Source organism: Eschrichtius robustus, chromosome 3 (assembly GCF_028021215.1).
Source record: "Eschrichtius robustus isolate mEscRob2 chromosome 3, mEscRob2.pri, whole genome shotgun sequence".
Taxonomy (NCBI): Eukaryota; Metazoa; Chordata; class Mammalia; order Artiodactyla; family Eschrichtiidae; genus Eschrichtius; species Eschrichtius robustus.
This window is the reverse complement of record NC_090826.1, coordinates 4,815,559-4,837,215: the sequence shown is the minus strand read 5'-3', so window position 1 is coordinate 4,837,215 and position 21,657 is coordinate 4,815,559. Positions and strand designations below refer to the sequence as shown.

The 21,657-nt window shown below is 57.8% G+C and overlaps 1 protein-coding gene across 4 annotated transcripts in view; it reads left to right on the top strand.

Moving 5' to 3' along the window:
* Window positions 1–21,657, top strand: part of PLEKHG5 (pleckstrin homology and RhoGEF domain containing G5) — a 51,626-nt gene that overhangs the window by 1,768 nt on the left and 28,201 nt on the right. Inside the window, exon 1 of one of the 4 annotated variants that reach the window (XM_068538780.1) lies at window positions 20,799–20,864. The exons of the other annotated variants lie outside the window; for them this stretch is intronic. Coding sequence (XP_068394881.1) covers window positions 20,861–20,864 — 4 coding nt within the window. The 5' untranslated portion in view covers window positions 20,799–20,860. Of the gene's footprint in view, window positions 1–20,798; window positions 20,865–21,657 lie in introns of those variants that run through there. 4 annotated transcript variants of the gene reach the window in all.

Genomic DNA, 21,657 nt, shown 5'->3' with positions numbered 1-21,657 from the left:
CCTGGCCCATGGCAGTGGAAGTGCGGAGTCCTAACCACTGGACAACCAGGGAATTCTCTGATTGTGTCTTTAATCCCTTTATTATTATTTTTCTTTCTTTCTTCCGTTCTTTTTTTTTTTTTTTTTCTTTGACAGTAAAAGGACAACTAGTGGGAATTCCCTGGCGGTCCAGTGGCTAAGACTCTGCACTTTCACTGCTGAGGGACCAGGTTCAATCCCTGGTCAGGGAACTAAGATTCCAGAAGCCTCACTGCGCAGCCAAAAAAGAAAACAAAAAAGAACAACTAGTTTTGCTTTTGCTGTATTTCCAAGTTTTTTTTTAAAATTTATTTACTTATTTATTTATTTTTGGCTGCGTTGGGTCTCCGTTGCTGCGCGTGGGCTTTCTCTAGTTGCGGTGAGCGGGGTCCACTCTTCATTGCGGTGCGCGGGGCTCTCATTGCGGTGGCGTCTCCTGTTGCAGAGCACGGGCTCCAGGCACACGGGCCTCACCAGCTGTGGCATGCGGGCTCAGTAGTTGTGGCTCACAGGCTCCAGAGCACAGGCTCAGCAGTTGTGGAACACAGCCCGTGGCAGTTGTGGCACACAGTTGCTCCACGACACGTGGGATCTTCCCGGACCAGGGCTCGAACCCATGTCCCCTGCACTGGCAGGCGGATTCCCAACCACTGGGCCACCAGGGAAGCCCTCCAAGTTTTAAAGTTTAATAAGCTTCAGTGTGTCATAGTTCCTCATGTAATCAATGGCCGAATAGTTACTGAACACATTAATCACTGGGCATTGTGCCAGGGGCTGGAGAGATGGTCGTGAGCAAGATACACGCCCATCCTTCTAGAATCTCACTAATGAGTGACACGGACATGCAAGCAGGAAATTGAAAAGTAGTTTGATGTGTGTTAAATAGAGCAATTGCGGGTTAATGGGTTCACACGTAAGATTCCTCTTACAACACCACCAATCTTGGGGATTTTCTGAAGTGACATCACCTAAAGGATAAACTGGAGTCAGCTGGGTAAAGAGTAGGGGTAGAAAGGTCATTTCAGGAAGAGAGAAAAACAGGAGCTAGAAACGGCATTTTGTGCAGCCTGGCTGGGACAGTCAGTGGGATGACTGAGGGGTGGGAGAGCGTCGTAGGAGCTGCTGGAGGGGAGAGCTCTAAAGAGACAGTGCAGAGGTCAATCCATAGAGAGGACGGTCGAGCATCTTGCGGACTTCAGATTTCATCCTTGGGGCGATGAGCATTTAAGCAGTTTTAGCAGGGTAGGTAGCATTTTCTGACTTGCATTTTAAGAAAATCCTTTTCGATAACAGTTTGAAGAGTGGGTTTGGGGGATTTTGAGATGGAGAACATGGCAAATAAAGAGCCGAAGAATCAGGAGGCTTTTACAACAATGCAGGTGAAAGGTGATTGTTTAAGCCCTTTAAATTAGCATATAAATTTATGTATATATATATATACATATGCACACACATGTATGCCTGTGTTTACTTTGTTCTGCTTATACAAATAATGCATTGTCATTCTCAAACAGTACACAAATAATGAAGATATAAGTCCTGATTTTCTGTTATTTCCAGTTGCATTTCAGATTTTTTTTCTATGAATATATACACAGTGCACATACCTAAATATGTGTGTCTGTGTAAAAATGTTGAAATGAAATTGAAGAAAATATGCATTTTTGCAATTGCTTTTGCCAATTAATACTATATTTTGGACATGAAAAATGCCAATACATGAAAACCTACCTCATTCTTTTTAATGGCTTCATGGTTCATATGGATATACCTTAACTTTTTTTTATAAATTTATTTAATTTTTTTTTGGCTGCGTTGGGTCTTCGTTGCTTTGCGCGGGCTTTCTCTAGTTGCGGTGAGCGGGGGCTACTCTTTGTTGCAGAGCACAGGCTCTAGGCACGCGGGCTGCAGTAGTTGTGGCTCGCGGGCTCTAGAGCACAGGTTCAGTAGTTGTGGCGCAAGGGCTTAGCGGCTCCGCGGCATGTGGGATCTTCCCGGACCAGGGCTCGAGCCCGTGTCCCCTGCATTAGCAGGCGGATTCTTAACCGCTGTGCCACCAGGGAAGTCCCTATACCTTAATTTTTAAACTAGCCCTTGAGTTTCCTGGTTGCCTAGTGGTTAGGATTCCAGACTTTCACTGCCGTGGCCTGGGTTCAATCGCTGGTCAGGGATCTATCCTGCCAGCCACGTGGAGAGGTCAAAAGAAAAAAAAAAAAGACTATCTCTTTAGGGAAATCCCTCCAGTCCAGTGGTTAGGACTCACTTCTTTCACTGCTGAGGGCACGGGTTCAATCCCTGGTCGGGGATCTAAGATCCCACAAGCCGCGTGGCAAAAATAAATAAATTAAATAAAAAAATAAAATAAAAAGTGCACTTAATCCAAAAAAAATTTTTTAATAAAAAAAAAATAAATAAACCAGCTCTCTATGAGTGGACGTTTGGGGTTGTTTCCAGTTTTTTATTCCTGTAAATGATGCTGTAGTGAGCATTCTTATACCGGTATCTCTGTGGACTTGTGAAAGAGTGTCTATAGAATAAATTTCTGGAAGTGGAATTGTTGGGTGGAAGGGGCTGAGCATTTTGCATTTTAATGGCCATTTCCAAGTTGTCATCCAGAAAAGCCAGTTATTCCCCCATCAGCAGAGTATTTCAGTCCTTCTTTCTATGTCTCTGGTCATCATTTTCCATGAGCCCGTCCCTGACACATGTGGGTGGGTGGCTGGGTAGGTGTCCCCTTACATGGTCTCAGGCACTTCTCTTCTCTGTCCACCCCTATTACTGAAATTCTGTGGCTCTTGGCCAAGGTGCAAGGGCAGCTGCAGGCTCTGACATCATGCCTCTAGAACTTCCATGGGAGGGGGGCACCAAGAGCACTCCATGGTCCTCCTAAGGACCCTCTTATGTAGTAAGTTTTTAAGAGCACAGATTGCAGAAGCAACTGACCTATATTCAATCACAACTCTCCTACTTACTAGCTGGATGATTGTAGGCAAGTCACTCGCCTTCTGAGCTTTAATTTCATTATCTTTAAAGTGGAGACAACAGCCGTATCTACCACCCAGGATTTTGTGGAGCTCAGAGGAGGCAGTGTTTGAGTCTGTGTGTCTGGTAATTCCAATACCTCAAGTTTTTGTGTTTCTGTTGGTTCTCAGACATGGGGTCTTAGTTACTTGTGTGCCTGGTTATCTTTGACTGTGTGTTGGACATTGTATTTTTAAACTTATTTGCAAGAAAAATTTGAGGCCTAGGATGATACAGGATGTTCATATGCATCTGCCATATGCTTGGAAACACTACCAGTCTGGGATGACTTTGATCCAAACTCAGGCCTGAGGTTCCCTGGACTTTGATTTTTTCCCCTAGCTCCATAAAGCTGTTAGAAATGAAGCTGTTTCCCACCTCTTTCTTCAGAATGCATAAATACCCTGAGAGCAAAACCATCTGTTTATCTCCCTAGATCCTCCTCTTTTGTGTTTCATGGGGTTTGATGTTTTTAAGATTAAAAAAAAATTTTTTTCATCCAGCTTTTTGGGTTGTCCCAAGAGGGAAGTTTGGTCTGATTTACCTAATCCACTATTGTAGGAAGGAGAGTCCCCACTGAAGGATCTAAATGTTCAAAGCATTTAGCATATTGTCTCTTTATACCTGTTGTTTCCAAAACCATGGTGTGTTTTTATGGGTTTTTTTTAAACTATTTGTATGAACTATATCTTTTTTTTTTTTTTTTGGCCGTGCCACGTGGTATGCAGGATCTCAGTTCCCTGACGAGGGATTGAACCCATCCCCACTACAGTGCAAGCACAGAGTCCTAACCACTGGACCGCCAGGGAATTCCCCATGGTGTGTTTTTAAATATTTGTTTATTTATTTATTTATTTGGTTGTGCCGGGTCTTTGTTGCAGCATGTGGGCTCCTTAGTTGTGGCAGGCAGACTCTTAGTTGCAGCACGCATGTGGGATCTAGTTCCCTGACCAGGGATTGAACCCAGGCCCCCTGCATCGGGAGTGTGGAGCCTTACCCACTGCGCCACCAGGGAGGTCCCCATGGTGTGTTTTTAAAGCACAAGAAACTAAAGTTTGTTAGAATCATATGAGGTAAGGCAGAGGCTTTCTGTGGCCAACTCAGAGCCACAACAGGGTCGGGAGGTCCCTTGTACCCTCATAGAATCCCCTCATGTCCATAAGCTCCTCACATTTCACCTGTAATTACTTCTGTGATAATAGCCTCTTAAAATCTAAGTCAGATCATGTTCCTCCTCTGTTAAAAAAAAAACTCCGACGGGACTTCCCTGGTGGTCCAGTGGTAAAGAATCCACCTTACAATGCAGGGGACGCGGGATCAATCCCTGGTTGGGGAACTAAGATCCCACGTGTCGCGGGGCAACTAAGCCCGCGTGCTGCAACTACTGAGCTTGCGCCTCAACTAGAGCCCGCATGCTGCAAACTACAGGGCCCACGTGCTATGGAACCCGCACGCCACAACTAGAGAGAGAAAACCCGCAAGCCACAACTAGAAAGAAGCCCGAGCGCCTCAGCGAAGATCCCATGTGCCGCAACTAAGACCCGACACAGCCAAAAATAAATAAAACAAAAAACAAAAACAAAAACCCCACAAATCCGATGGTCCCGTCTCCCTCAGAATGAAAGGCAAAGTCCTCACAGGACTGTGCAGGACCCGATGCCCTGTCGCCTCTCTGACTTTATCTCCGCCCCGTGCTTACCCTGCGCCAGCCATAGTCGCCTCCTTGAAGTCCCTTCGCTAGGGTGACGGACTTATCCTGGTTTTAAAACTAACAGTCCTGTGTCCCGGAAATCCTCTTAGTCTGGGCGAGGCAAATTGGATTAATTGGTCACCTTAACTAGAACACAATATATGTCCCTACCTCAGGGCCTTTGCACTTGCTGTTTTCTCAGGTATCTGCATGGCTAGCTCCCTCACATCATTCCAGTCTCTGCTGAAAGTCACCTTCCTCAGAGAGAAGTATCTAAAATAATGTGCCTGCGTGGGCACACACATACACGCACGCACACACGCATGGTCACTCTCTGTCCATTACCTGCTTTATTTTTCTGAGATACAAATGAGCAGGACCTTGGCAACACCTCTCCAGGCCCATTGGGAGGCTCTTGAGCACCAGCATCCACTACAAAGCCATGACAGGCTAAGACCCAGCAGCTGCCCTGCCCAGAAACTGCCTCTGTAGGCTGGGCCTACGTCCTGGGCTTGGGAGAAGGAGGGGTCTCTGGCCTCCGAGGGCCAACAGGGAGACAAAACCTGTCCCAGGCAACCTGGGTCTCTGCTGGGGGTGTCCAAGGGGACAGCAACAATAGTTTCCAACCATTGGAATTGGTGTTCCAACAATGGGTTAGATATATTTTGAAATTCCAGCTGTCCTGGAAGGCTGGCCAGTCTTTTCTGTGGTTGGGAGCCTGGCTCAAAAGCCTTTGTTCCCTGGACAGACTTGGCCCTCAAGAGGGCCCAGCCTCTCAGACTGTCTGGCCAGGTTTAAAAGTCTGCAGTGGCCAGCAGCTGGCAGCAAGGCTGGAATGTGGCCATCCTGCCATCACCACAGACAGCCCTGGGGATACAGGCAAGCCTCCATTTCCTCCTCTCCCCCCTCCCCAGGCTGGGAAAACCCTGGCGCACCAGCTGACAGAGTGCCTGGGTCTAGCCGGGGTCTCTGCTCCTCCCACGGGGTGGCCAGATCTGACCCCAGGCCAGGTGTCCAGGACTGTGGGCTGCCCTCTGAGCTGGGATCCTCCCTGCCACCTTTACTGGACTGAGTTTTGAGGTATTCAGAAGTTGACCCTGCGAGAGATCGTTGGTTATGGACTGATCCAAGTTCAAGTCAATGAGCATTCTCCTGGCACCTGCTCTGGGCGAGGCTGGCCTGGGCCCTGTGTTCAGGGGAGAATTAAGCCAGTAGCTGCTTCAAGGGGCTCCCAGTCCAGATGGATCCAGACTGCACCTTTCAGTGTGGTCACCTGCAGCAGAGGCAGAACCAAAGGGCGGCCTGGCTCTGTGGCTGGGGGATGGTGCCATCAGTCTGCCAGGGAGCTGTGGGTGGAGGCAGGTCCGGGAAGGTCTGAGCAGCCATGCCAGGGAAGGTGGCCTTGCCCCACAGGGGGTGGGGAGCAGATTTTTAATCAAAGCAGGGACATTTTCAGATTTGCTTTTATTTATTTATTTATTTTTGGCCACGTCACGTGGTTTGTGGGCTCCTAGTTCCCCAACCCAGGGATCGAACCCAGGCCCTCAGCAGTGAAAGTGCGGAACCTTAACCACTGGACTACCAGGGAATTCCCTTGCTTTGTACTCTTTTTTTTTTTTTTTTAATTTTATTTATTTTCTTTTATTTTTTTTTTTGGCTGCGTTGGGTGTTTGTTGCAGTGCGCGGGCTTCTCCCTAGTTGTGGCATACGGGTTTTCTCTCTAGTTGTGGCGCGAGGGTTCCAGGGTGCATGGGCTCTGTAGTTTGCAGCACACGGGCTCTCCTGTTGAGGCACACGAGCTCAGTAGTTGTGGCACGTGGGCTTAGTTGCCCCGTGGCACGTGGGATCTTAGTTCCCCAACCAGGGATGGAACCCACATCCCCTGCGTTGGAAGGCGGATTCTTTACCGCTGGACCACCAGGGAATTCCCTTGCTTTGTACTCCTTTTATTTTTTTTTTAATTTTATTTATTTTCTTTTCTTTTTTTTTTTTGGCTGCGTTGGGTGTTTGTTGCAGTGCGCGGGCTTCTCTCTAGTTGTGGCACGAGGGTTCCAGAGTGCATGGGCTCTGTAGTTTGCGGCACACGGGCTCTCCTGTTGAGGCACACGAGCTCAGTAGTTGTGGCACGCGGGCTTAGTTGCCCCGTGGCATGTGAGATCTTAGTTCCCCAACCAGGGATCGAACCCACGTCCCCTGCGTTGGAAGGCGGATTCTTTAGCACTGGACCGCCAGGGAAGTCCCCTTGCTTTGTATTGTTGCTGTGATTGTCGGTCACTGTGCATGGACCCCCCCACCAGGGGCCTGAGTGTGGAGGCCGCTCTTCCGGATTAAGTCATTTAATCCCCACAGCAACCCTGGGAGGTAGTCCTGTGAGTACCCTCACTGGATAGATGAGGGACCTGAGGCCCAGAGAGGCTAAGCAACTTGCCCAAGGCCACACAGCCAGCAGGAGCTGGGATCTGAACCCAGGTGCTAGAGGCTGCATTCTGGAGGCTTACTTGGAGGGGCAAGAGCGAGGCGGGGACCCCAGCCATGGTGGCGGTGGCCTGAGCAGGGGCCAGGGCATTCTAGAGGCAGAGCTGAGAATGGCGTGGGCGGCTGGTCGGTGGCCAGCCCGCCCCAGGGTGTGCTTGTCCCCAGGCCGTGGAGGGTAGATGGGTGGGTGAGGACGGTCAGGCCAGATGCTGGACAGTGGCTAGACCTCCCACCTCTTCGCCTCTGGGGAGTTGCCTGGGTCTGAGGGGCTTGTTGTCTGGCTGTCCCCCCTCCCCCCCATACACACACTCAGGCGAGCCCAGGAAGGGGCCCATTTACTTCAAGGGTCGTGATCCATGGGCTCAAAGGTCAGGGAGGCTTGTCTAAGCCTGAAGGGCCCCCAGAGTCCTGAAGCAGGGGTGCATTTGGGGAAGGGAGGGTCACTGTGATGGGCCCCCGAGATGGGCCCCCTGAGCCCCTGTGGCTCAGCTCGGGATGCTGGCAGTGATGAGCAGGGAGAGCTATTTATTGACTGGATCCTCGTGGCACGTGGAACTTGAATATCTTGGCCACAGAGGGAACAGAGGGTGGCATGGAGTTGGGGGGTGGTGAGGAGACTCTGGCAGCAGCACCCGCCCACTTCCCGGCTGACCTGGTCAGGTCTCTAGGCACCCCCTGCGCCTCAGCTTGCTGCTCTGGACGATGCGGGGATAGTAACACAATGACAGCATCATTAGGCAACTTAAAGGAGCTCCACCTTGAAGGCTCTGGGTCCAGGGCCTGGCACACAGGGGACTTGGCTAATGGCAGTGTCCCTACTGTGTGCCCAGCCAGCAGCTGGAGAACCAGGACTGAGACAGGGTCCCTGGCCAAGCGGGAGCCTCTGCTTCTGAGGGGTTCGTGTTGGAGTGCCAGGGTGAAAGCAGCACAGGGTCCCCGCCCAGGGCCACAGGGGCTCCGCCTCTTCTGTGCCTGGCACAGGGCTCCCTGCCGGCAGAACTCTGTCCCCTGGCGGTGGTGACGGTGACGGCCCACACACATCCACACTCTGAGTGCTGGGACAGCCCAGCTGTGGGGGGCACCACTGCCGAGGAGCTACCCATGGTGCCCACCCTGGGGATGAGGAAGAAGCCCACCGCGGGGCTCCACCCGCCTCAGTCCCGGGCTCTGCAAACCCCATCCTGAGTCCTGGGCCCTATTATGCCCGACATCTCATGAGTCTCAGTCCCAGCCCCTGGGGCCCCTGAGGGTTTGAGAAAGGGCTGTGTGGGCCCTGCAGGGGTGTGGGGAGACCCACGCTGTGCCAGGCCCCTCCGGGCATGGTGCACGCAGCCTGCTCTGGTGGGCGGTGGGCCGCAGTAGCTGTGGGCTGTGAGGAGGTGTCTGGGGAGAGGGCCTGGGGCAGCGGCCTGGCAGAGGCTTAAGGGCCAAGCTGGCTCTCAGCCAGGTGGCCTCGGCCCAGGTTTCCACCAGCACCTTCCAAACTGACGGACCCGCAGGTGGCTGAGGCTTCAGGCCCGTGTATCCAGCCTTCAGAACGGTTTGCTCTGTGTGTGTGTGTGTGTCAGGGGGCTTGGGGGTCTGTGCCGCCCATGCCAGGCCCCACTGTTCACCCCTCCTGCAGGTGCCAGCCCCAGGTGCGTGCCTACTGCCTGGGGGCGGCCTCCACCCCACCAGGGGCCCCTACCGGGCTGTGGCCCTGGAAGGTCCTTGGCGCGTGCTCCGGCAGGTAGGAGAAAATTCTTCTCTTCACCTGGAGCCGGAGGTCTGGTGTGCTATGTGCGTGGGGCGGGCGGGAGGGGGTCAGTGGGACACATCTCCTCTCAGGCTTGGCCAGTGGGGCAGCAGCTGGGGAGCTGGGGAGCCGGGGGTTAGGGGTGGCTAGTGCCTGCCCCGTGCCACGTTATATAACGGGCCTCTGGCTGGCCGGCCAGACATAATTCCTAACAGGCTCTGCAGTCCGACCTGGGAGCACTTAAGCAAAGCACAGCCCGTGCGGCCGCTTCTCACGCAAGCCACACAGCTGGCACTGGGCACCGGCCGGCAGTGTCGGCTCTGTTACTGGCCACCCCCTCCCCCACACACAGATGGTGCTCCCAGGCTGCCCTGGGGGTCCAGACAGTCCTCCCCAAACTCCGGAAGGTGGAGGAAAGATGTGGTCACCTGCTGCTGGGGGAGCTCAGGGCACCACAGAGGGTCACGGGGGACCTTACCTGGGGAGGGGGAGGGGCAGGGCCTCAGCAGAAGGCAGGGACCCCCCAGGTCTCCATCCCCGTGGGGCAAGCACTTGCTCTCTGCTTAGCCCCAGGTGAGTGGGATCTTTTGGAGACAATACAGTGGTCGGGGTGGCGGGGGGGGGAGGCCTCTCTCCTTACCCCGTTTCACAGATGTGGAAACTGAGGCTTCAGGAAGTGTCAAGCCCGGGGCTACCCAGCTAGTGAGTCAGAGGCTGGAACCTGGACCAGTCTACTCCTCGGAGAGCTGCCCTCAGCCATCCTGGTGGGAAAGGGGTCAGCCAGGGCTGAAGGGGGAAGGGGCATCTAGGGGGCCCAGGGACCCCTGGTTGGTGAACTCAGGAAGGGAAGGTTCCCCCCAAGGCCAAGGCCTTTGTCGGCCGTGGCTGGCTGGGAGGCAGCGGGCATGGGGGTTGATGGCCGGCTTGGGCCACCTGCTCCTCTTCCTCTTTTAGCCCCTTACTCAGTGGGCCTCTCGGGCCTCCTGCTCGGCCTTCACATGGCACTTCCGCTCTCAAGGAAACAGCTGCAGTGTGCGGAGGGCTCGACCCCCTCCCCATGTCCAAGGCCATTGCCAGGAACTGGATGAAGCTGCCTCGGGTCTCCAGCTCCCCGGCCCTCTGCCCGTCTTAGCCCTGGTCCCTGGCCAGTGGGAGCTCATGGCAGTGGGGACAAACCTTTGGGTTTGGGGTCGGGCATGCCGAGAGGAGGGCACGAGCCATTGGTCTCCTGGCTCCCCGGGATCGTCCTGTCCAGAGGTCATGAACTTCCAGGAGGAGCCAGGCAGGAGAGGTGGGCCTGGGACTGTGGGAGGATGGGCTTCCAGCTCGGGCCACCCGGCCTCCCTCTGGGCCCTGGGTCCCCATCTGTACGCGGTGTCTGCGTCATCAAGGGCCAGAGAGTGCAGTCTAGCCGTGAGAGCACAGCTCTGGAGTTCACCCTGGTTTGCCCCCTGCCCGCTCTGGGTGGCCCTGGGCAAGTAAGTGGCCCCTGGTCTCAGCTCCTCCATCTCGGACGTGGGGCTGATGTGAGGCTTAAAGGAGCTGATGTAGGAATGGTGCTCGGTGTGGCATCTGGTCCACAGTAACTGTCATCACTCTGTCCATCTGGAGCTGGGAGCACAGCCGCACACACGGCGGCCCTGCCGCACCCCAGCTCCCTCAGAGGCGGTGGACGAGCCCTCTCCCCACGTTTGCAAGCAGCATCACGAGTTGTCTAGCTTCCTGGTTTCCCCCAGACCCAGGAAAAGGCCCAGGTGTGTCCACCTGCCTTTGACACCTGCCGCACAGTGATGAGGGCTGCTGGGCCCCCCTGGGACACTCTGGGGGCCCTTTTACCAGCCCGGGTGGGCCTGCCCGGACCCCCCTGCTCTCCTGCACGGGGAGGATGGAGGCAAGGTCGGGGATGCGGGCCTCTAGCCTGGACAGGAGGAGTGTGGGTGACTCTCCGTGGGAGCCGGAGGAGGACGCCAGGCAGCAGGACTGGCACGAGCCGAGGCAGGGTGCTGGGAGGCAGGAGGCGCATCTGGGGACAGAGAGGACCTCTGGGAGGAGGCTGTACGTGCCCCGGGGCGGGGGGGGGGGAGGGAGGGGCACAGCCAGGCTCAGCTCTGCGGCATCCGGGGCTTGAGCACAAGCAACCACTGAGTGGGGCTTCCGCAGGTGTGTGTGTTTGTGGTCGGGGGGCTCCTTGTGTTCACCCAAAGCAGAGGTCAGGAAGAATCTCCCACCAGCCTCCGGGCGGGGTGGGTTTGGGGCTTGCAGTTGTGAAACCACAGCCAAGTGTAGCCCCTCCAGGCCTAGACGCAGAGGCATCTGGACTAGGTAACTGCTCGGGGACCACTCCTCACTCTGCAACCCTGGCCCCTCCGGGTGGGCACCGAGACCAGCCATGGCTGCCGGGGACAAATCATCTCACTCCCCCGAGCTTGGTCTGGCACCCACATCCCCGCCTCATGTGGGCCCAGGCTACGTGGGTGCCAGTGATTAAGGACCAGAGGGCCCGGCCGCATTCGTCTGGCCCTGGCCCCGGGCCGGAGGAGGAGGAGGAGGGTGGGCAGGCAGGCAGGCAGGCATCTGGTTTGAATTACTTGAGCTGCCTCTTGGCACCTTAGCCCTCAGCTGGGGGTGTGCAGGCTGCCTGGTCGGCTACCCCTACCAGCCTCCAACCCGCCACAGCCCTGGGGTGCCCCCCACCCGGAAAGTCGAGCCTTCCGCGGCCAATTCCCCCTGTCTGGGCCTCGTGCCTCTCTGTCGCCAGGCAGCTGGTCGGGCCAGGGTGGGGGGCGGCCAGCTCTACGCCTACCCAGGCTAGCTCCTTCGGGACCCCGGAAGGTTGGGGAGCCATGGCAAGGTCACACAGAGGGGGCTCAGCAACGTGGCAGAGGCTGGCTGGGAGGCCGAGCAAGGTGCCCTTCCCCCATCCAGGCTGGATTCCCGCAGGGCCAGCCCTTTGCCCTCCGACCACCGGGCCTTCTCCCCCAGGTAGCTGTCTGGGCCCCCAAGCTGGCTTTGAGACTAGATAGTCCTGGGTTCAAATTCAAGTCCTGCTCCTTATCCGCTGAGTCAGTGTCTTCCCCTGCGCCTCATCTGTGCTCTGCGCCAGCCGGCTCCTCCATCCCCCGGCCTTCTGACCTCCCTGCCCACACCCCACCCTCTGCCCACTGAGCAGGGCGCTGGGAAGCTCTGTGACGATGCCCGAGGCCTTTGAGGCCTGCCCAGGGCTTCATGCGTGGTGCAGCCGTTGGTGTAGGTGACACAGTCTGGGGAGGGAGGCGGGGTGGGTGGGCAGCCTGGGGAAGCTTGGCCAGCCCAGGGAGGGAGGGCCCTTGGTGAGATCCCAGAAGGCAGATGCTGGGCCTCACTGGCAGCTGAGGCTGAGGCCTGGCCCACAGCTCCTGCCCTCTGACCCTTGGAGGCCTCCCTGGGGCCTTTGCTCTGGGGAGCTGGGAGCCACGCCTCGTGCTTCCTGGGGAGGGGGCCCAGCCAGGCAGCTGAAAACAGCTCTGGGGTCATTCCACAGCACCCCATGGGTGCTTGCACTCCTCACTGAGAAATCCTGCAGGGCCCAGCTGGGGCTGGGGGCTGTGGTCAGAGGTCAGGAGTGGGGGGCTGGAACTGCTCCTGGAGCAGCACATTTTTCTCCTCTGAAAACTTATCTTAGCACAGAGATCACGGAACAATCGGACTCTTTTCCGGGCCTCTGCCGTCCCCAGACGGCCAGCCCGTCCCCTTGGGGAGGGCTCCGAGGGGGCCGGGAAGTTGAAATTTGTAAAATGTCTGTAGGAGGGGAAGAAAGGCGCTTTGTGTGGGGCTGGGGCCCTGGCCATTGGTCAGCTCCGAGGCCCCCGGCCGCTCCCAGCATGCTCCCCTCCCCAGGGAGGGCCGTGCTCGCCGGCCCGTGGCCAGCCCCAGGGTCTCTGCAGCCCCTCTGCAGTCCCTGCACCCACTGTGTCCAGGCCTCGGGGACCCGGGTCCCCGGGGCCGCCCAGCCTCTGAGGGCACGGGCCCGGCGGGGAGGCCTCCCCGGGCCTCAGCATGTTTCTCTACTGGAAGAAGCGGGGTGCCTACGCGCTGGAGGCCCTGCCCGGTGCCCTGGCCGAGCTGGAGCTGGGGGCCGTGGAGCGCTTCTCCTGGAGCTCCACCCTGGACATCATCGAGGACCTCGGGGGTAGGTGCAGTCCCACTTTCCCGGGAGGGCTCTCAGGAGGCCCGGACAGCTGGTCTACCCGGCCACCTCCCTCTGGCCAGAGCCTGCGGCCTGCTCACCATGCACGTGCTGCTGCCCGTCACATCAGCAGCGGTGGGGGGACAAGGCCCCTCCTGAGAGCCGCTGCTGGTGGAGGAGAGGGGCCTGAGCACGAGGACCCTGGGGGCCTCGGGGGCAGACAGGGCAGGCCGGGCCAGGCAGTGTGGGCCCCGCAGCTGGGCTGGGAGCAGGGCAGCAGGGGCTGGCTCTAGGCTTCAGTCCTGGGCTCTGCCTCTGTCCTCTGCCTCCAAGATCAGGGCCAGGTGGTGGGATGAGTCTTTCTGGAATGTTCGTGTTCGAGGCCCCAGGACACGTGCCATTTCTCGTATTATCCCCATTGCAGGTAAGGGAACAGAAACACAGAGAGATTAAGCCCCTCGAGAGGCAGCACAGGTGGTGCGGAATGCTGAGCCCGGCGGCCGGTGTTTGGATGCCGACCTGGCCGTGTCAGTGGGGATAAAGATACAGGTGGTGTCGTGCGGTGGCTGAGAGGACTTGCTGGGGTGACACGTGGAGCCCTTCCAAAACCGCACGCCACAGAGCAAGGGCATGGTCCATGCTGGCTGTTATCATTGCTGTTTTATCATAGCTCCGCTAATGAGTGGCCCAGCAGAACGTTCAGCCTCGGGCTGGCGACTCCCCTTCTGTCAGGACACCAGTGCCAGTGATGGAAGCCCAGGTCTGGCTGGCGGAAGCCAGCAGGGCGCGGCGTCTCGGGCCTTGTTTCTCTCCTCTGTTGGCCTCATCTGGGGCCCCAGGCTCTGGCACGCTCACACCCCAGGCCGCAGGCCTGGAGAAGCGGGAGCCTCTTAGGGGCACAACTTCCCAGCCCGGCGTGGTCCTTCCCTGACCCCTCCCTGCAGCCAGAGGGCACGGAAAGTGATGGCTAGGCCTGGGATCCACCACAGAAAGAGACCACGTGGGGCACGGGTTCCGCAAAGCAGGGCAGGCAATGCTGCTCTCAAGAGGGAGAATGGATGCCTGGTGGGCATAAACGACAGCTGTCGAACCTGTGAGGAGGCCCCTCTGGGCAACCTGTCCCATTGGCCAAAGTGGACAGAGGGATGTGGCTGCTTGGAGGGGTGCGGTGGGCATAGCGCCCACCTGTGCAGGAGGCTGGGAGAGAGGAGCCCGTGATGCTGGGCAGGGGGAAGCGGGAGGACCGCTCGGGGCAGGCGCGGGCCAGCCTGGCAGAAAGCTCCCCCTCTCTTTCAGCCGGGCGCTGTTCTGGAACCAGAGGGTGGGTTGGGGGAGTGGCCTGGGGGGCACACTGAGTCCTGTCTGCTTGTACGGCTTCACCTGGCAGGTTCCTGTCTACTGAGGCAGGGAAGGCGGCTGAGGTCCGGCATGAGATCACGCAGCCAGTCCCAGACACAAGCCAGGGAGGCCCAGCAGGGGTCTGTCCCCCTCTTCCTATTTGTCCTCTTCATCTCAGTCACGGCAAAGTGCCAGGCTTTCCTGCTGCTGGGTCCTCACCCATCCCCGGGGCTTTGGAGCAACCCCTGGGAAGCCTGCTCCCCCTCCCCTGCCCCCAGCCTCTCCAGGCAAGGCAGTCCCTGCCATCTGTGGGGCCTCACAGCTCACATTTAGAGGGGACTTGCCCCGTGCCAAGACTTCCCTTGGCTCCTTGCATCTTCACGCCCACCTTTGGAGGCAGGGACCATTCTTGGTGTCCCCTTCGCTCTGCAAGGGAAGGCAAGGCTCAGTGGGGTGGTGAGTGGTGGTACCCAGATCCACAGTTCCCGCCCTCAGCCTCGGAGCCACAGGACCAGGCCCTGCTCACCTACCATCACAACCCCGTGCCTCTTGGCCCCGGCTGGGAAAGAGGTCCCGGCACTCGGTGGGTGGGTCATGGCGCGTGAGCTGGCCTCGGGGGCGAGCTGAGGCAGGCAGGTGGGAGAGCCGGGCACACAGCTGTCTGTGTGGGCTCTGTCCTCTGCACCCTGCCAGCCCCTGGCCTGGGCCCAGCACGGGTGGGTGGTGGGTCCCAGCGCCAGCGCAGCCCCGCAATGGGGTGGGGCTCGTGCCCGGAGCGTGATTGTCCTGAACTGGAATCTCACACCCGTTTCTGCAGTCCTGCTCCTCCCTCAGCCACTCTCTGCTCCTCTGAGGAGCCTGGGAGGAAGCCCGCGGTGGTGGGCAAATGGGCAGGTGCCCACAGCAGCCTCAGCCAGAGGAAGTGGCTGGCTGGCTCCAGGCCTGTGGGCAGACACTGTGTGGATGGTTTCTCGGGCCCCAGAAAGGAATTCTGAATGTGTCCTCCCACCTCTTCTTACTGAGTCCAAGGCGTGTGGGTGGGCAGGGCAGTGCTTGGGGGTCTCTAGGCTCCAGGGGACGATGACATCTTTAGTCTGGGCTGCAGGCAGGGACAGCATCAGAGGCCATGGTCCGGGCTCCTTCCTCCAGCTGGGTCCCCACTTGACGGCCCTACCGCACAATGCTACGTGGGGCTTTGGGAAGGGGACCACATTTCTTTCCCAGGCCACCTGTGATGCTCTGACCAGAGTCTGGGGTAGGGAGAGGCGGATGGTTCCTGGGGTCAGCAGCCATTTGCCCAGGACACACCCCTCTGGCTCTTGGGCAGGTTTGGGTCAAATCTTGCCCTTCTGCAAGCTGCCCTGATGACGGGGTTCAGTCCTAGCACAGCCCGCAGCAGCTGCCCAACCATAGATAGGCTCTCAGGAGGGCTGGGTTTGCGTGGGAGGGGGCATTCAAGGCCACAGCTGCTTCCTGGGAGGGGCAGCCTTTGCCTGGCCAGGCCCGGGGTTGGGAGGTGATGGGCAGGGAAGCTCTGCCTTCTTGAGGCTCATTATGCCAGGGCGTGCTCACAGGTGAGGGGCTCCCCTGAGGAATGACAAGGGTGGTTTCTTGTACGCTTGTCTCAGCCTGCAGCCAGCTGGGAAAGGGGGTCTTATGTGACAATGGGGGCATCATTTCATGTGTGCCAAGCACCTAAACATGCCAGGAACCATGGGGGCACCATGGGGGCAGTGTGGCCTGTTGGTTAGGAGCACAGACTTGGAGTCTTCCAGTCCTAGTCTCAAGTCCCAGCCTCATCGCTCACTAGCTGCATGACCTTGGGCAAGTCGCCCAACCCTCTGGGCCTCAGTTTCCTCATCTGTAAAATGGGCAACAATCAACATACCTCCTTCTCTCAGTTGTTTAGAACAGTGCTATCCCCTAGAACTTTCATCATTTTAATGTTTTTACTAGCCACATTAAAAACAAAAAGCAAAAAACCTAAAAACAAGCAAGTGAAATGAATTTTAAGAATATATTTAATTAACCCAGTCTATTTCAAAAACATTACCATTTCAACATGTAATCCTTATAAAAAAATCATCAATGAGATTTTATTTTATTTTACTTTTTGGCCGTGCCACACGGCATGTGAGATCTTAGTTCCCCAACCAGGGATTGAACCCATGCCCCTTGCAGTGGAAACACGGATTCTTAACCACTGGACAGTCAGGGAAGTCCACATCAATGTGATTTTACATTCTGTTTTTTTTTTTTTTTTTTGCATGAAATCTTCAAAATCTGCTGTGTATTTCACATGTACAGCACGTCTCAATTTGGATGAGCCCCATTGCACATGCTCAGTAGCTACAGTGGCCAGCAGCTGCCCTTTGGGGTTAGACCATGCTGCAGAGGGTTTGACGGTGAAATTAGACCACGTGTGAAAGGCACAGAGTGCCCAGCAGGTGCTGAGTAGGTCAGAGCTATGGTTATAGGCAGGTGTTTCTGGAGCAATCTGGCGGGGAAGATAGGTCCAAAATAACAGGTCAATTCAAAGGCCCATCCCAGGACAGTGGGATCTAGGAGGGAGAGATTCATCTGAAATTTGGATATTCTGAGATCAAGAGGCCTTCCGGAAGGTCGCTGCATTCAACTTGGGCCTTAGAGAGTGGGCAGGATGTCAGTTGACAGTAGACAGCGATGGGAAGGATGTGGCAGAGGCAGAGGAACAGAACCAGGAAGGGCTGGGCCCCCGTCAGACGCTCAGTTCCCTCCCAGGGGAGGTAGTGAGTAACAGAGGGAGGGGGCTGGGGTGAGGCGATAGGGAGTGGTGGGGACTGTGGAGGGTGGAAGGGTGTGTGCCAGTCTAAGGCAGACACAACTGGGGAGCTGGAGCCATCAGGAATATGGGTCCAGAGCTGCCAGGCTCCTCTGGTTTGTCCATGGAAGCCAGAAATCTGGATTTTTATGTGAAATCTGACTTTTCAAAGTTGGCAACCAATTCAAATTCTTTTGAAGCACTGTGCTTGGCCAAGCAAAACATGTCTGCCGGCCGGCTTCTGCCCAGGCGCCCTGTCGGCCAGTTGTCGTAGAGATCGTGTTGGAGAAGGAAAAACGGCATCGTGTGACTAAGATAGAGGGTGGGGGACGCTGGCATGTGGGCTTGTCTGCCTGGCTGAGGGGCCCTGGCTTTCCCCAGGATGCTGGGAGCCGCAGGGGCCCGAGGAGGCCAGGAGGGCAGCTGGGCTGTTTCAGACCCGGAGAGACAACATCTGGCACCCTGGGGGTGGGCAATTTCCAGGTTCCAGGTCTGCCTGGGGCTGGCCAAGGGCCAGCAGCCAGAGGGGTACTCCGGGGCGGGGACCCTGGGGGGAGCGAGGGCAGGTGGTGGAGGCGGCCCCTGGGAGCTGCCCCGCGGTCACAGAGCTGCTTTTTGCCCTTCCTCTCTGCTCTAGGGCCGTCTCCACTGACCAGGTGCTCCAATGGGGCCCCTTGTCCTTGCTCCCCATCAACTGCGGGGCTCTGTACCCACTCAGACTGACTTTCTGTGACCTCAGGGCTCCAGGGCCCAATAGGAGTTGCCCGTCTCAATTCAAATTCTCAAGAGAGCAAGTCCAATTGAACAGGCTGGCCCAGGCGGCCACCTCTGGCCCAATCAACTATGTCCAGGGTATGTACCACCTGGTACAACGTCTCCCCCTTACCAGGCCCACCCGTTCTGCAGGGCTGCAAACCGGGCAACTTGTCAGAGGGGAGCCCATGGCAGGCCTGGGGTGGGGACAGTCCATCCCGATGCCTGATTCCTCCCTGGCCCCCAGAGGCCCGTCTCCGGGCCCTGAGAGCTAGCAGGGTCCTCAGCGATGTTCCTGTGTTTGGAGTCTCTGGGGAGAGAAGCACACCTAGGGGCTCTAGGAGGCTGTAGCTTTCATGTGGAGTGCAGGGAAACTAGATTCCAGAGGGGCTGGGACCGAGCAGTCCGCAGGGGGGGGGGGTCTAGAAAGCAGACTGAGCACCTTGAGGGAACTGAAAACTGGGGGGGGGGGGGGCGGGGGGGACGGGGGGAGGGCGGGAGGGCAGCGGGTCGGTGCTAGAGGCCAGAGAGGTTAGCCACGTAGAACTTCAGTGCTTGGAAGAACCAGGATAAAGAACTCCAGACCCCACGACCACCCCACGGTGGCCGAGGGGAGTCTGGCCCTGGAGTGGCTGTGGCCTGGGGCGGCCATGGCAGGACCCAGAGGGCTGGCAAGGCAGCTCCAGGACCCTGTGGTGGAGTAAGTAGCCCAGAGCCTACTGAATTTAGGACCAGAATCCAGAAGTCTTGGGACAAAGGGTGTTAGAACCCAACCCCAGGCCCCGAGTTGTGAGAACCCAGGGACTCAGGGTTACAAGCAGACCTCATCTGGCTGAGTTCCCCAGATTCAGGTAGGGTGCATGGGAAACTCCCCCAAAGCTGGCTGCGGTCTCCAGGTCCCTGGAAACCCAGATGGCAGAGGAGATGCTGCTGGATGGTGGAGAAGAGCCCTGCTTCCCACCCGACCCTTGAGCCAGCTACGGCTTGACAGGCAGGGCTGGGGCAGGGCCAGCAGGATCGCTGACCCCAGGGACCCCGTCAGGGTCCTCACAAGGCCGTTTCCCCCCTCAGCTGCCCCTGCCTCCGGGCTAGAGGCAGGGCAGGCATCCCTGGCCCTTCAGACAGCTGAGATTCCGAGAGGGAAATCAGAACTGTGTGATTCTGTGAACTGAGTGAGGCAGGGCCCGCCTGAGAGTCCCGAGAATTAGCAGGGGCCCTTCTCAGAACGCCAGGTTCCCACTGCACAAACAGCAGACTGGGAGACACTGGGGGACACTGTGCTGTCGCTTCCCTCTCAGCCTGGAAGCTTCGGAACACCGAGCAAGGCCTCTTGTGCAGCTGCTCCCTCAGCCTCCTCCCCCAAGCCGTGCCAGGCCCCACATGAGGCCCTCAAGACTTGTCAGGGTCACCAATGGGTCCCCAGTGCCCAGCCTGGGGCTAGGTACATGGTGGGCCCTCAGAGGACCCTTGCTGTGTGTTTGCTGAGTGAATCCAGAGAACCCAGAAGACTTGGGATCCTTCACAGTTCCCTCTGTCACGAGTCCCTGAGGGCAGGGACGGGGTCCTGGTCACCCGTGAGTCCCCAGGGCCAGCCCATGAAATAGATGCACATAGAAAGGCAGGCACCCTACTCTGGTTGGGGAAGGGACCAGGGGAGACTTTGGGAGAGAGACCCGGGTCCCATGGGAAACTGGATCTTCCACACCTGGATCTCATCTACCCAGAGCCTCCCAGCACCAACTTGCAGGTGGGATGGGGTCTACGCAGGCTCAGGAGAACTCTGAGTCCCTTGGGAGAGTCTTGGCCACCTCCCCCCAGGCTCCATTTCTGTAGCGAAAAGTGTTTTGTAAACATTAAAATGTTGTCCAAGTATCTCATGGTGCCATTTACATGAAGTACAAGACCAGGCAAAACTAATGGAAAGAGAGGTCAGGACAGCATCCCCTGGGGGGTGGGGGGTGGCTGGCAGCTCCCATGAGGGAGACTTCTGCAGGGGGTCTGGTGATGCTCTGCTTCTTAACCTGGGTGCCAGTTATTTTGTAAAAATACGTTTTGTGAAAATTTTCTGAGCTGTGTACTCATGAGAGCTGCACTGTTCCGTACATATTTATTTTATACTTCCATAAAGTTTTAAAAATGCTAACCAACACACAGATGACAGTAATAAAACAACAGTAGCCACCAAGCCCACTCCATTTATGGAACCCTTACCCCCACCGCTGACAGCATCTCTAAATGAGGGGAGGGTCCTCTGCTGGGGGGGGAGGACAAAGTGTGCAGGGAGCTGTCCTGACCTGCATGCCTATCTGCAAGAAGGCACCGTTTCCACTTAGACGGTACCTTTGGGGCCAGGAGAAATAGCAGAGTTGTCTAAAATGCCTTCATTCCCACTTTCCAGGAGACTGAGAAAATGTCTCCGGACCACATCAAAAACAGAGGTGTTTTCTTTTGAGGTGGCTGGCAGGCTGAGGGAGCTGGGGGGCGGAGGGATGGCCTTTGGTCACACCCACGACTTTTCAGAGAGGAGGGGGAGGCTCCAGTTTCGGGGAGGGAGGATGGGTCGCTTCCTCCCGGCAGATGCCCCGCGCCCGGGGGCAGGCTCTGCCCAGCGGGGGTCCAGTCGGAGGGGCGCAGGGGGCGGGGCGCGGAGTCCCGCCCTCCGCAGGCGGGGCCGCCGCTCGGCTCCTCCCACCGCCCACCTGCCCCGCCCCGCCTCTAGCCGCAGAGGGTCCCGCGGCCGCGGCGCTCCGGCCTCTCCCCCGGCGCTCGGCCGGCGTCCGCCCCACGCCGCCGTTGCGCTCGCCCCCGGCCGGCCCGCGGCGGCCCCCGCACCGCCCGCGTTCCCGGCCTCCCGGCGCCTCTTCCATGGGTGAGTGCGGGCCCCCCGGCCGGGCCTCGCCATGCAGGCCGGCGGGCCTGGCCGCCTCCGCGCCGGCTCGGGGAGGGGCGCGGGCGAGGGGCATCGCGGGCAGGCCGGGGAGTTTGGGGCGGGGGAGGATCAATGGGAGGGCAGGGCCAGCTCCTTCCCCTCGGCAGGCGGGGGCTCAGCCTGCCGCCTCCTTTGGGGAAGGCCTGCTCGCGGTGGGAGGTAGACGCCGGTCTCGGAATCAGGGCTGCGGGGGTCCAAACTGTGCCCCGTGTCGGGGCGCGCTTCATCAGCCCTTCCCCTGGCCCTGCAAGCTGACCGGGGCGGGCAGCCTCTTCTTCCCCCTTCCTTGCCCCCTCCGCTGCTGCGCCCCAGGAAGAGAGGCAGCTAGCTTGGAGGGGACCAAATTCTGGGTCAAAGACGGACAGCGGGTGAGGGGGACCACCCCAGGCTTCTGCGGGGGAGACCATCAATAGAGGCAGCGATGTGGAGGACAGGGGTAGGAAGGGATCTTGGGCCCCTGGCATCCCCCTTTCCCCCGCAGTCTTGCAGGGATCCCCCAGGAACCCTGGGGCCCCAAGGTCACTGAGCCATCCCCCTCCCCAGACTAGTGGTACAGAGAGAGGGAGCTGCTCATTTCCAAAGACGTTTTCTCCCCCTGGAATCTGGATACTTTCCCTGGGGAGCTGCTACAAGAAAAGGGCTCTGCTAACAGATTCCCATGCAGATAAGTTGGCATTTAAAAGAGAAAGGGACACTGCCCTCCTTTGAAGGGTGCATTGAGGAGATGGCCCCA